The 14,908-nt window shown below is 32.0% G+C and overlaps 2 protein-coding genes across 3 annotated transcripts in view; one reads left to right on the forward strand and one right to left on the reverse strand.

The window, feature by feature from the left end:
* LOC125057045 (cyclin-dependent kinase 14) overlaps positions 1–9,365 on the reverse strand; it is a 99,452-nt gene extending 90,087 nt beyond the window's left edge. The window contains exon 1 of one of the 2 annotated variants that reach the window (XM_047660472.1): positions 9,163–9,365. In XM_047660472.1, coding sequence (XP_047516428.1) covers positions 9,163–9,271 — 109 coding nt within the window. In that variant the 5' untranslated portion in view covers positions 9,272–9,365. Of the gene's footprint in view, positions 1–5,336; positions 5,684–9,162 lie in introns of those variants that run through there. The other variant, XM_047660474.1, reaches the window with a different exon arrangement.
* Positions 9,366–9,662: 297 nt separating this feature from the next.
* LOC125057444 (islet cell autoantigen 1) lies at positions 9,663–12,760 on the forward strand. The gene is made up of 4 exons (XM_047661138.1): positions 9,663–10,335; positions 10,711–10,932; positions 11,086–11,322; positions 11,437–12,760. Exons 1-4 carry the CDS (start codon positions 9,766–9,768, stop codon positions 11,647–11,649), a joined length of 1,242 nt encoding a protein of 413 aa, XP_047517094.1. The 5' UTR covers positions 9,663–9,765; the 3' UTR covers positions 11,650–12,760.
* Positions 12,761–14,908: the final 2,148 nt, after the last annotated feature.

Raw genomic sequence — 14,908 nt, forward strand, 5'->3', positions numbered from 1 at the left:
TTTTTAACAGTAAAAAATAAAATTAATTTTATTATTATTACAATAAATGTACCTACTGCGTTTACACTTTCGATATTATGATTAAAACATACTTTTTTATTAAAAAAAAAATATTGCTTTTTTAAGAGATTGAGTCATATGTCTTTATCTATTAAGCTGTATATTGTAACATAAATATAATTCATTTTCTTTTTAATATATAAATGCTTTTCCTGACTGATTCATGAACGAGGGAATATATTATATAAACAAATAAAACTCAAATAGGTGAGATGCCTTTACCACAAAAGGTGCACTTACGACATTTCAAAATATGAACACACATTTTAATGTGATTAGATAAGGATAAGTTAAATTGTTTATAATCAATTACATATATCAATTTTTTGTTCCTGAATGGCAAAAAACTAGGGGTAACAGCGTGAAATCGAATTTCGAACCTCTTACTCATAAAGAATATCTACTAAATCCGTCTCAAGACACTGCCTTCCATGACTTGGTGGTTATCATATATGATAAAACTTGAGTGTTTTAGGTTAGTCACAGAGGGCTCACCACTTACTTGGCTAAGAAACACCAATAAAAACTCATGCAGATACATGTCTGCCCACTAGAAGAATGAGTAAAAACTTATAGACTCTTAGATATCTTCATGTTGAATATATATATATATAGAGCCCCAATATAATTATCAAATATCTATCTACTAAAAGTAGAGGTTTTATGAATTACCATACAATCGACTGTGAACGTGTTAAATATTTTAAATACAAAAGACATGTAAATGAAGCATACGATACACACACCATAAGCTTGAAGAATTATTTTTAAGTCATTCTAATTAAATCTAACGCTATAACAATTATATTACATTTAAAAAAACTGTGTGTTAACGTATAAAATCAAAAACTATACAACCACCGTAAACAATACACGAATATACTTCATCCAACAATAATAACACGAGAGAGATAAGGATAAAATATTGAATAGCTTATGAACGTACTATGTTTATGTACAATGGGGTAGTTTTCATATCTCTACAAACAATTTCTTTTCTTAGACTTTGTAGTTGATATAGTGACATTATATTACAATATGTCAAGTGAAGCATGGCGTAATACAGAAACTTTAGGCGATTTCCTTGCCGAAGAGTTTCTTACCATTTCTTCTCGCCCGCTTTACGCCCTTGATATGGGAACTGATAGTAAATGTAAATTAGATCTTCCTTTTTTTATATTGATCATAAGTGTGACGACACCACTGTTTTTGTGACATCAGAATCTGAATTAGCAGAATTATTCCATAGGGTTGAGTTTAAAAGCAGACGTTTTGGACTCGCCATCAATAAGTCCAAAACCAACCAGGTGATGCTGGAGAGAGTTGGACAACTCTCTAGGACTTGAGAACCATCTGAACTGATCAGAAATCAAGAAAAGAACACAAATGGCCAAAAATGCTATGAGCAGTTAAACGCGCATTTGGCAAGATAAGAAAATCTTAAATCGAACTAAGATGAGAATTGTGCGAACGATGGTTTTCTCTATTTTCCTTTATGGAAGGGAGTCATGGATGATTCGAGCGCAAGACAGGTAAACAATTGATTCAGATGTGGTGTTGGAGAATGATACGCATACCATGGACCGCTAAAAGAACTAACCAATCAATCTTGGATCAGCTCAGAGTTCGTACGAGACTCTCAACAACAACCTGAACAAACTGTCATCGGCTAGGAAGACAAAGGGCCGCGGGGAACGCCAACCTGCTGGTGTGACCAAGTCACGATTCTCACGGGTCTCCCCATACCGGCGCTAAGGGAAGCTAAAGACCGAACAAAGTAAGATATCACTAGGCAGAATACCAAATACCGTCCGTATCACCTCGATGTCCATCGTTCCACAAGTGAGCGTTTCTTAAGGCAATTTTTGCCGCGCACCACCACTATGTGGAGCCAGCTGCCCACTGAAGTGTTTCCGAACCCATTCGACTTAGGGTACTTCAAGAAAAGAGCGTACCAATCTGGCAATGGGAGTGTCCATGGAGGGCAGTATCGCTAAATATCAGGTGAGCAGAAAAAAAGGGCACCAGGCACCGTACAGCGACGCGATCTTTAGCAATGAATACGACTCCAATTAAAAGGTTGCTACCATAATGGCATTAAACAAGAGCTTTGACGTGTTTCATGTTTCTCTGGCCTCGGCTAAGAGTACAATTAAGACACAGCACCGATAATTCAATTCTTGTTTAAAATAGTTTATTTCTTTTCATAGTTTGAATTATCACTGATTTTTATATTTAATTTCGCTGGTCGTATCCGCATGTTGTAGCGACGGCAATGCTTTTCATATTTTTATATGAATAAGAATATGAAGAGAAGTGTACAATACGAGTAAATTATTTGATTTCATAAATTAATTTAAAAAAAACTCGTTAGCGTGAACAAAACCCGGACTATTCGCCCTAGTCAATTCGTTCCTATCACAAAATCAATAAAACTGATAAACGGATGCATATTGTGATAAAAAAATCTGTCCCCAAAGGCCAGCCACTCGACCATGTTTTTTGAATAACATATTGGGATAATAAAAATATTTTAAAAGTACTATGAGCTGTTTTTGCTTACGTCTTCGAACTTAATACATTACTTTTATATCACTTCTTACAAACCGCAGTTTGTTATATATATAACAGCGTGTTAAAAGGACGTTGGTTTGTTAATACTTATGTGATAATATTCTATTATATAAAATTTTCGTTCCCATACTCCTCCGAAACGGCATGACCGATTCCTATGAATTTTTTAATGCATATTCAGTAAGTCTTAGAATGGGCTACTATCTATCTTTGAAACCTGTTTACCCCAAAAAATTATTTTTTATTTATTAGATTATTTTTCCGACCCTAATGTCGGCCAATAGAATTGCACCATTCGACGTCACGTGGTACAACCTACATGGTATTATACTGAAAATTTTTTGTGAAAATTTTCTCTGGTCGTTGCTTCAAGAAAAGTATTAAGTAGTTGTTTTATTCATTATGAAATTCTTATTTGTTAACTGTACATTTCGTCTCATGGTGCAATTCTATTGGCCGACATTTGGGTCGGAAAAATAATCCCCCGAATACCACTCGAGCTTCAAAATTATCTGGTATTTCCCTCAACGACTGTCGTCGTCATGACAACTACATTAATTGTTGGAAATACCCGATAATTTTGAAGCTCTTGTGGTATTACATATGACAATTTATTTTGTTTTTTCACTCCTCTACGATAAACGCCTATTTTTTATTTGTTAATTTAAAACTTATGTTTTGAACTCAGAGGTTAATACATATATATAAAAAAGAAAAAAATAAAAAAAAAAAATTACCTAGAGAAAAATTCACAGAAAAATCTAAAAAAAGTTTTCATTTCGAAAAATCGAACAGTCTGGTGTATCATAGCAAAATGCTCCATGTTGGTAGGTACTAAAAAGGTAGGCTAAGTAAAATCACATTAAGGAGAAACGAATATATTTTTTATAAAACACTCGGTCATAAACTACCTCCTAGCTACACTATAATATTAAAATCTAGTGAATAACAAGGAAACTTAAAAACTCGAACCACAAACATCTCATTATTACTGACCACAAGTTATCACTGTCGAGGTTAAAGTTGCATTGTATCACGTGACTCGGGCTAAATTTAGAAGGAAGTTATCGTATATTATTGAGGCATGGTTTACTGTATTAATAAAAGAAATTACACGTGATTAATATAATTAGAAACAACAAAAATTGAGATAGGACAAATAAACGTGGCGTGGCTTAAACGTGCGACTCTCATTCCTGAGGTCGTAGGTTCCATCCCGTACACTAGTGAAGAAACCGGCATACCTTAGAGCCAAAACGTGGAAAGGCTAATAGAAAAAACAGACATAGAAATCTAAGCCCAGATCTAAAGATCTCGCCACTGTTTCTCTTTTGACAAACTTCCAAAGACGAGATTTTCAGAATATTTTGCCCGAACTCATCGGTCCACTACTACGGTGATTACGTTACACATGTATAAACGTATAAAGTTCCTTTGTTTTATTACATAAAACCTGTTATATATAAGAACCGCTAATTATAGTCCTTTTATTATATTTTTTTTAGCTAATTATAGTTACTATGAATATTATTACAGAACTTTTATATTATGTATTATTTATATACTGTGTGTATAAAAAATACTTATAATTTATTCTTCAATTCTACATTAAAGTATTAAACAATCTTTAACAATAAAATAGCTAAAACTACTAACCGTCAGACAACATTTTTGCATTAAATATGAAATATTTGAAAGCATCCCGCCCTAGGGACCGTACATTTATTATCAATTACTTAAGTACTAATTTTGTTATGCGTACAAACGTTATATTGAGAGAACATAGGAATAAATTAGCTATTATTATATCTGCACGTTCGCTTATTATTCAGTATAAACAAGTAAACTATATCTTGAATGTGTGTCATCATATATCACGACATTCAAACAATTCTCGTTATCATTTAACTTTCATGAGGAGTACTGAATCGAAATCAATAAATACATATTGAATATCTTAAAACTGGATAGAAATGGCGTGAAAGAAAAATGAAGATGCGTACAAAATTGTAGCCTGTGGTGGTTGGAGTTAATAGTGGTTACCTGGAAGAGATTGCTCGAAATATATATGGCCGCCAGTTGCCCTGCTTTGTAATTCAAATTTTATAATTGTTATGTGCGTATTTCTACAATTCTGCAACAAATTCTAAATAAATAAAAATATTCAATATGGGTTTGCGATCTACTAGTTTTCTATTATATTCCTATCTTTCACGTGAATGAAATTTAATTATAATATCAACTGCCGCTATTACATTGTTCTAATCACAATAAATTATTTAAAAAAAACATTTCTGTCTCGTCGGGCCCTCAGATTTCTGCATCTGTTTCGTAATCTTTCCATTATTCAAGTAGGCGATTAGCCTTCTTTGCCTGACACAACACTGATACAATCCTGATAATACATAATCTTATATTATCAATCATTATCTGTATGCATTACAGTATCTTCAGCATTCCAATCACAAACCGATAAATTGCATTGCGATTAATTAACACGTAATTCACGATTAATTAAATTTGATTACGTTTCGATTACGTCTTACTTATATTATAAATGAAAAAGTGTGCTTATATAACTGTATTATACCAACCTTTTATTGTGTTTAAATGCCAAAAATTAAGGAAATTAAAAAATAATTAAATATGAACTAAAATCGTTTACAGCAAAATTAAACCCTAGAAGAGTAAAAATAACTCACTTTTCTTATTCGTATCAAATCTATCCTCGTGTCCATTGCAATCGTCATCGTACTCGTAAGCCTTGAAGTTCTCGAAGGAATACAGTTTGACGGCTTTTATTAGCTATTCAATGGATAAGATGTAACTTTCGTACTGTTCGACGAGACTTAGTTTCTCAGTAAACAAAGGTCCATAAACACTAGCCTCGTTCTAATATGAATACAATTCAATCCAAAACAGGAAGCTGGATTACGCACGTCGCATTGTTCGCTCAAACAATGGTCGTCGATAGATGCGAATCGTTCGAAATTTAAATTCGCAAGTTTAGTCCGCGATCGTCACGGGCTCAGTAGGTGACCGGTAACCGTGGGGGGCGCGTGTCGTCTGGCCGGGATTGCAGTCTCCGCCGCCGCGCCGGCGCCCGGAATTGTGTCAGACAGTCCCGGAGCACCCCGGCCTTTCATTACACCTCCACGCTCGACGCATCAATACATTCGTTACAGTATGCCTCGGCTTATAATTGTCGCTTAGACATTACTTATGAATATTATAATTCGAAGCTGTGAATTGTAATAAGGAAGGTACTAAGTAATTACAAGCCACGCAATTAAAATAATTTCTCGTCAAAATCAGAATGTTACGCATTTAAAAATTTACAATTGGAATTGTTAATTTCGAATACATACTTATCAATAAATATAATCGATAAAGCTAAGAAGCATGATCTACAATACAAAGATACGCCTAAAGGACTGGCGTATGAGCGTACCTTACGCAGTGTTAGAGATGCTTTTGAGACCTAGTATGTTATAGTTACTTACACACTTTTTTCATTCACTCACTTACACATTTGCACCCACATACTCACTCATGCACTCAGGCGTGTTGATAACAGTTGAAAAGTAAATAAAATAAAAGATTTATTAAATTATATATATATTTTAAGAAATGTATACTTAAGTTTGTTATGGAGAAGAGCTGGGAACCCTGACACAGGTATTTCTTACTTAAAAAGGTTCCCAAATCTTACACATTGTAATGCATATGTACTTAAAATGAATAAACAGATTTTTTAAGATTACTCTTCAATATTAAACCCACTGAAACGGTATAATTATGAAAAGTCAGGTGCAGTTACCGAATGAAAATTGTATCTTTTATCGCGTTCACCTCTGGCATTAGAGAGGGTTTCGGGTCACTTACCTGGCCAATATCATAGACTGGCACGCTCCAACAGATTACGTCACTTCCCATTTACTAGCAAAACTTAGATTGTATACTGGGAAAATCTTTTATCTGCTAGAATCTAATAATATTATTATATTTTGCCCGATGGAATTTAGACATATGTAGATGTAATCGTAAAAGGAACAAATTATACATTTTTTTTTAATTTTGCTTATACAATATACATATTAGATTTTAAACATTCAAATTCTTTGAAGTCAGCTCCAAATCTATTCTTAATCATCCGTATATTTAGTACAATAGTAGAAAATATTAAGTATTATATTTAGATTCTGCCAAAGTTATTAAGTTCTTCAAAAAAAAAACATTGGACTTTTTAATGTCAAGCCAAAACTTAATAAATTTTTACCTAATAAAATAAATATAAACTTTTATCCTTATAGTAAGTCTGGGCAGGTAGAGTATTATTATTTTCAGGCAGCCGAATGTGCTAACGGTGTCGAAAAAACGCAAAAATGCAAGCATTCGTGCGAGGTGAACCGTGGATATTACACGTTAGGAAAGTTTAGAAATATAAAAAGAATTGTTAAAAAACGTACGTTGCCGTACTAATAACAGTACATTACCTGGTGCCTAAAATTTATAACAACTACCAAATACGTGTAAAATATATATAATATAATCTATATATATAAAAGAAAGTCGTGTTTGTTACAACACTTATAACTCGAGAACGGCTGGACCGATTGCCATGGCTTAACATGCAGTATCGCCATATTGACGCTAGGGAGAAGATGCCTAATGTGTAAAACTACCATTCTTCTTTCGCAATGGCGAGCAATAAAACATTTCTGAATTTGCAAAAAGTTGTATTAATGTAATACTTAACATTAATGAAATCCTAAAATAAGTTAAATTAAAGTAACAACGATTTTATAAGGTTGTAGGGCGGAACGAAGTTAGCCAGGTCAGCTAGTATATATATATAACGAACATTTTTTTTAAATTTAATCACATTACACTAAACTATTAATTATTTGTTTCTGTTTAACGCGCTAATCTCAGCTTATCAAATGAAAAAAATATATATTTTGTTGGATAAGCAAAAGGCTATTAAACATGATGCTACAACCGAACTGACGAGAGTAAAATCGCTAGGCACAGCTTGTGTCCGCATACACTCAACTAAAAATAAATTCTAAAGGCGTATACATAAAAACATTTTAAAATACGACTCTGAAATTCCGGGTTATAATGTAGATAATCATGAGATTTCTCGTTTAACGTATCGAGGCGGCAACGATAAATCTCCCGCAATGACAACTTATCGCTTTCTGCAATCTGAAGTTTCTTATCAAAGAAATGTATCCATTTTGCCTTTAACTGAGGATCTTGTTAAACCAGTACAATGATATTAAACAACTTAAATAATAAGAGTCATTGTATTGCTGCATATCCATATTTGATATTGTATATTAGATGATAATTATTATTGTAGGGTTAAGTTGATTTGAAATAATAAAAAAATCATAACACATATAATTCATATCTTATGTATCATCATTAATGTCAAAAATAGTTTTATTAATTTTATGGATTAGTATTGCAGACTAATGGTCAATATAAAAAATGTATTTCTCAATTAAAGACATATATATACCTATATTTGTGTATGTCAAAATTTTTAAAAAACTTCAGCACTGTGTTAGTATCCTTAATATTCAAACATAGTAAAGCCATATTATTGTCTTATTATATGTAACATATACGGTATACCTATTAATATTTTTTCATACATAATTTTTTACCTATAAAATATCTATTAATAGAAAAATTGCAATAAGCCATTATGATACCATTGACTTATCACAGACTAATAATTTATAAAGAAAATTATTTATGTTTATTATTAATACTTATTTTAATTGTGTATTAAGTCACTAATTGAACCATTCACAATAGATGTAATCAGTAGCTAAAAGAGAAATATAATAGCTAATTAATTAAAAAATATTGATTATGCCTGTAAGGCTAATTACTTAATCTAGCCTTTTTTAGATTCTTTTTTATATGCTGTTAAGGTATAAAATTTTAATAGTTCTTCAGAAATCATAATAGTCCCACATCCATAATTCCAGTGATTCTTAAATGTGTTGTGTTTAACATAATATATTTTAAAATAGATAATATTGACATTTGACTGTATATTAAATAATAATATATTATGTATTTATCTTAAAACTATGCATAACTCAATTATACTAACAAATTAAATTAAATAGAGCTGAAAACTGTTGTCTGAAAAGATAATAAAGAAATTTAAAATAATGGTTAACAAAAGACACAGAACTATATCCATATATCCAACATACCTATAGGATAACTAGAAGTAGAACCTGTTTCAAAGATAAATTTATCCTGTATAGATATAGATTCCCATTTCCCATGCTGAATCTTTAGTAGAGGGTATAGTAGCATTAGTGGTTAGTTTCAATGCTTTTATACTTTTACACAGCACTAACTATTTTTGAAAAGTAATAACTACTATTGATCCATCTAGGTGATCTAATGATTTACTAGTTCTACATTATGAAATTTGATATGTTAAGTAGTTTCAGAGTTTTCGCATAAATATAAATCTGACAATCACAAACTTGCCTTCTTTGACATTCTTTGAAGACTGTGAAGACGAAACTCCGGGTATTTTATCACTAGCACAATTCATTGTATTCACGTCCATTGAACAACATTCACAAGTTCTACTCATTGATCACTATAAGGCATAATATTTGCAAATTTTATTTTATTTATAACTATTGTTTAACAAGAACTATAACAGTACAACGCGGCGGCCATTCAACGTTCCGATTGTAAATAAAACGCCGTAGACAATTGACAGCGGTTGACAACTGGCACTTAAACGATTGTCAAAAAAAATCATATTATGATTTAAAGAATTTAGACTGCTTTAATTATCATTACCACAAACAATCTATGCTATTTTGTATTTCGATAATTTTCATTATTAAAATGCTCTATATCACAATTTATTCAGTTATCCATATATCAAATCCAACGCTAAAAATTATAAGTCGAAAAATCATTGTCTTTAAACATAAAGTCATACATCAACTGTCAACTATCAATCATATTATAATTTGTATGACTTAATCCAGCTTTCAAGAACTAAACCAATTAGAAAAGCTATATTTTAATGTTTTTTGTTATAATTATTAAAGAGTTCCCTCTTTTATTCTAAATATGATGCAACATCAATACTGGGTGACTAAGAAGACTGTTTTAAAAAAACTAGGTACTAAAGAAGATGAATGTATTGTTGCTTCCGATGCTGAACTCGACGCTAAGTTAGAGTTATTTCAATCAATATCAGACAGTTGTTTGCAATTGCAACGTATACTAGATCAGTATCAGGAGCGTTTATGTGTGTTAGCGCAAGAGGAAAATTCACTTGGAAAGTTTCTTCGTGATGCTGGTAAAAGCAATGATGCCGCCGGGAAACACATGATTTCAGCTGGAAAAGCAATATCCTACACGGGACAGCAACGTGTAGCTGTGAGAAGTCCGCTCTTAAGATTATACCACGAAGTAGAAACATTTAGAATTCGTGCTGTTAAAGATATGAGGATGACAGTGTCTGCTATGGAAAAAGCGCGTATTGAATATCGAGCTGCTCTTAGTTGGATGAAATCCAGCAGTGCGCAGCTGGATCCAGATACCGGTCGTGGTCTTGAAAACTTTCGGAAAGCTCAGCGACAAGTAAAGGAGAGCAAAAAAATATTTGATAAGCTTACCTTGGATGTTTTACAAAAGGTATTATTGGTTTTTGTGACTAATCATATAATAAACAAATATAATGTAGCTATTATATATCCAAGAATGGCAGTCTGTCTAGTGCATGCTATTTTTGAAATATAATATTTAATTTTTTTAAATACAGTGTAAACTCTTTTTAACGTAAAGATGAGTAAAATTTGTATGGTTTAACACAAAACCCATACATTAATTCTTCCGTCCCTATAACAAACAAAATGCTTGGTCCCTTGAAATTCGTTTAAAGAGTTTACACTGTAGTTCAGTTTAGAATTTATAATTTTTGAATATTTTGGTTATATGTTAGTATATGTTTTAGTGGGTAGTGATCTGTGATACTAAAGTCAAATAAATAATAATCTGTCATTATTACAGATAGATTTATTAGCTGCAGCCCGATGCAATATGTTCTCCCATGTTCTATCAAACTATCAAAATTCTTTTCTGAGTGTCTCTACAAAAGTTGCACAAACTTTAAGTGGCACCATTGAAAGTATGAGCTCATCTCCCCAATATGAATTTTGCATCTTGAAAACTCTATCCGATAATGGCAATGATGGAGAGACAAAGGATAAAGATCAACTACTTTTCTTTCAAGTGAGTATATTGTGGGTTTTTGATATTGCATTTCAACTAAACCTTGATTACCTTGATTTTTATTTAAAATATTTTTTTTAAGTGTGAATTTTCTCTGCATGTTTTTGATAACATAACTAACTTATTTGTTTTAAGAAAAAGTTATATTTATAGGATGAGTACAAAGACAACAATCTTGATAAATCAGAGAATATTGAAAAGACGAACCACAATGACAACGAGAACCAACCGTCCACAGCCATAGTTGCAGATTCATCTGACAGTCTTATTAATACAGAAACTGACACACAGGATAATAATGTTGAAATTAGTGCAGACTTGGCGGGCTTGCAGTTAGGTGGGGGTGACATGCCTGCAAATTTTGCATTTATGCCTTCACAACTTCTCCAAGTAAGTATAACATTATAAGTGTTATCTTAATTAACTTCTTAATAAGCAAGTATTGATACATAAGAAATATGAGTAGAGAATTTACAGATATAATTTACTCATGATAAATTTCAGGACTTTGCGGGATTTATGGAAACACCGCTTCAACCACAAAGCTCTCAAAATGAAAAAGATAAGAATTCTATAACTCAAAAAATTGCTCAGCCTCTACCAGTACCAAAGAAAGAAGATAAAGTAGCATGGTTTAAGCTCTTTGCAGAATTAGATCCTCTTGCGAATCCTGATAACATTCCTGGAACTAATAATAATCAAAGTCATGCAGCTTAAGTATTTAACCTTCTTACTTCTATTAATATTAAAAAGGACATATTTTTCAATAGTTAGCATTATTTTTCAAAAAATTTTCATTTGACTGCAGTAACATATTTTTCTATGAAGAAGACCTACAATTTAATTGCAGTACTTCAAATTTCTCGAAATATTATTTACATTTATTATAATTTCTATTAAAATCCCATGATACATTTAGTTTTAGTTCTAATCTAAAAAGTCATGTTAATATATAATATATAACAAGTAAAATTAGCAAGTATAAATATTTTGCTTTTTTCATATTTATGTGTTTCCAAATAGTGCTAAGATCTGTAAAAATCTCAAAGTACAAATATGTGTTATTACTTAGTTTATACAGCAACAATCATTTGTATTGATCACAAAAATCATGAAATATCTAAAAATAATTATATTTACTATATACTATTGCATGTATAATTCCTGCAAGCTTGTATTATTTTTATTCCATCTAATACAATTGTAGATAACATACTATATTGTACAATGTATTAACCTCAATTTACATAAAATCTGATAACTGTTATTTGGTACTAAAAACACTGTAAGCACACATGCACATAATTTTTACTTTATTTCATAACAATTCTTTGCATTAAGAGTAAAAATATAATCAGGTAACATGAATAGGAAGGCACTGGGTGGCCTTATCCCTAGCAAGCAATTTCTTTCAACCCTTGTAAAGGAAATAATGATGGGAGAGTGCAAGAAGTGCATAACTAAAAAAAATATTGCAACAGTATACATACGTATATATAAAATTTCTGTATTCAAACATTCCATTATAGGCTGTACAGTGTACACTACTTATTAAACAAACTTTTTTCATATTTTAATATGCAAATTATTTTAGTGCTATATTATTTTTATTGGATAATATTTAGACCCATGGAACTGGGTTTTATGTACAACTTAGTACTACTAACTAGTCAACATTGAGGCAACAAAACCAAAGATATACCTACCTATGTAGTTTTGTGATGTATTTAATTAGAAGCTATGTTTAATATTATAACTATAATTGATTTATTTTGTGTTCTCTTTATAATCCATATTATGTAATGTGTATTAAATGTTATGTACTGAATTGTATGGTTTTTTTTAAATCTACTATTAGTGAAATTATCATGCAAACTAGATAATTTACTTATCTGCCCTGGCTTAGTGCTTAACATAGGTACATGGCTAACAACTTGGTGGTCCTGGGTTAAAATTTAGCTGATGCAATAGTTGATTAACAAAGAAACAACAAAATATTGATTTTCCAATTGGCTTATATAAAAATAGTTTTATTATTAAAACAATCCTTTTTCTGTTTAATGAGTTGACTAGGTGCAACATAAGTATAAATGGAGGTGCTACATCTAATATATAAAATTCTCGTGTCGCGGTGTTTGTAGTTTGTAGTCATTTTATGATTTGTCATTCTGATAAACAATAAACTACAAGCTCCCACCTTTTCAGAATGCCAAATCATAAAATGACTGCTTCACGACTGATTTAGTGATTTGAGAGCGACCGCCGATTCGAAAACCGCTGTGTGAGTTCGAAAAGTGAGTTAAGGCGGAAACACACTTACGTGCCGTGGCGTGTCGTGACGCGCCAGAAGCATATTGGCGACACAACAGGCAAATGTGTTTCTATACCCGCGTGTGGCTCGTGGCGCGACCATCTAGCGGGCATTTTTTAATTTATTATATTTGCAGCAAAATGACTGACGATCATATAGAACTTGTACGTCAACGAAAAGTTACATATGACTCAAAGTGTAAAGAGTACAAGGATCAATTGATCAGAAATGCTGCTTGGGAAGAAATTGCTGAAATTTTGAAAGAACCCGGTACATCAATAAAATAGTATTTAGAAGTTTCATTGCTAAGAGAAATTGAAGGTCTTCACTATCCGAATCAGAAGAAAATATTATGTATGTTTGAACGCTGCAAAGGTTTGTTAAGTACTGTTAAGAAATAACGCCAGAGTACGCCACGACACGACACGTAAGTGTGCACACTCACCGTCACGACAGTAAGCATCACGACACGCCAGAAGCATATTGGTTTCATACATTTAATATGATTAGAAACATATTTGCATGTTGTGTCGACTGTCGTGTCGCAACACGTTCTGTCTAATCATATTAAAATATGCTTCTGGCGCGTCACGACACGCCACGACACGTAAGTGTGTTTCCGACTTTACAGAATCGCAGGGAAGATCGGATAGTAAAATGTGTGCGTTTTCCAATTACAGAGCATAATGCGACTCAGTGCCGCATAATGCTGAAGCTTAATTGGAACGTGAATTATAGTGCTTTTCATGAAAGAAGTCCCGCGGCGATTTTTGGAACTAAATTTGACAGGTCGGCAATGATGTCATTCGTCGATGTTATCAAGTTCGTTTGTTGTGGTAGATTTTTGTGAATTTTTAACTAGCTTAGTGCATTTTAAAGATTGACTACAATGCCAAAAGTTGTAAAAAGTTCGGCTCGAGAAATGATATTAAAGGTGAAAGAGTTCTGTGAAGCGGAACATAAGAATCAAGATGTTTTAATACCACTAAACAATGTTCGGAAGAGAGTTGCCGCCATAACAGGTACTTTTTAGAGTTGCCATTTAATAATTTTTTGCTGTATTGATGGGACTTTTATGATATAAATTCGTTTTTGCGACAAAATTTAACAAATACTTAACGTGATGAAACTAGGTAACTGAAATTAAAACATATATTACATAAGCATATAAACTTAAAGTTATTATTATTTTTAATTGTTCATAATTTAATTGCAGGTGTGTCAGAGAAAACTATAACAAGAATTACAAACGAAGGTATTGTAACAACAGCGGCGTGTACTTCGAAAAAAAATGTAACCCAACAATTATGCAATAAAACTCTGAATAAAAAATTGTATTGCTTTTCTTTACCCTATTTTCTCATATTTTCCCTGTAAGTAGGTAGAACACCGCTAATATAAGTAAATAAAAATATACTTTTTACATAACAGAAATATTGTTTCATCGAAGTATGCTGAAAATAATATTATTTGATAAATTACATCTGCTTAATGTAAATAAAATAGGTAAATTTTTTACTCATAAATGGCAACATTACGGCATGCGATTGCAGCGCCGCGTCTGGGGGACTTCTTTCATGAAAAGGACTATAGTTTTCAAATGCATCAGCAGAGTGCGCTAAGTCAGTGTTGAAAAAAAAATGTTCTGAATAGAGTTAGCAACCT

This window comes from Pieris napi, chromosome 16, assembly GCF_905475465.1.
Source record: "Pieris napi chromosome 16, ilPieNapi1.2, whole genome shotgun sequence".
Classification (NCBI taxonomy): Eukaryota; Metazoa; Arthropoda; class Insecta; order Lepidoptera; family Pieridae; genus Pieris; species Pieris napi.

Bases quoted from the DNA above. Each gene is read 5' to 3' on its own strand.
- LOC125057444 (XM_047661138.1), top strand. From the start codon at position 9,766: ATGATGCAACATCAATACTGGGTGACTAAGAAGACTGTTTTAAAAAAA. The intron at 10,933-11,085 runs GTGAGTATATTG...TTATATTTATAG, and splicing joins ATCAACTACTTTTCTTTCAA to GATGAGTACAAAGACAACAA. The intron at 11,323-11,436 runs GTAAGTATAACA...GATAAATTTCAG, and splicing joins TGCCTTCACAACTTCTCCAA to GACTTTGCGGGATTTATGGA.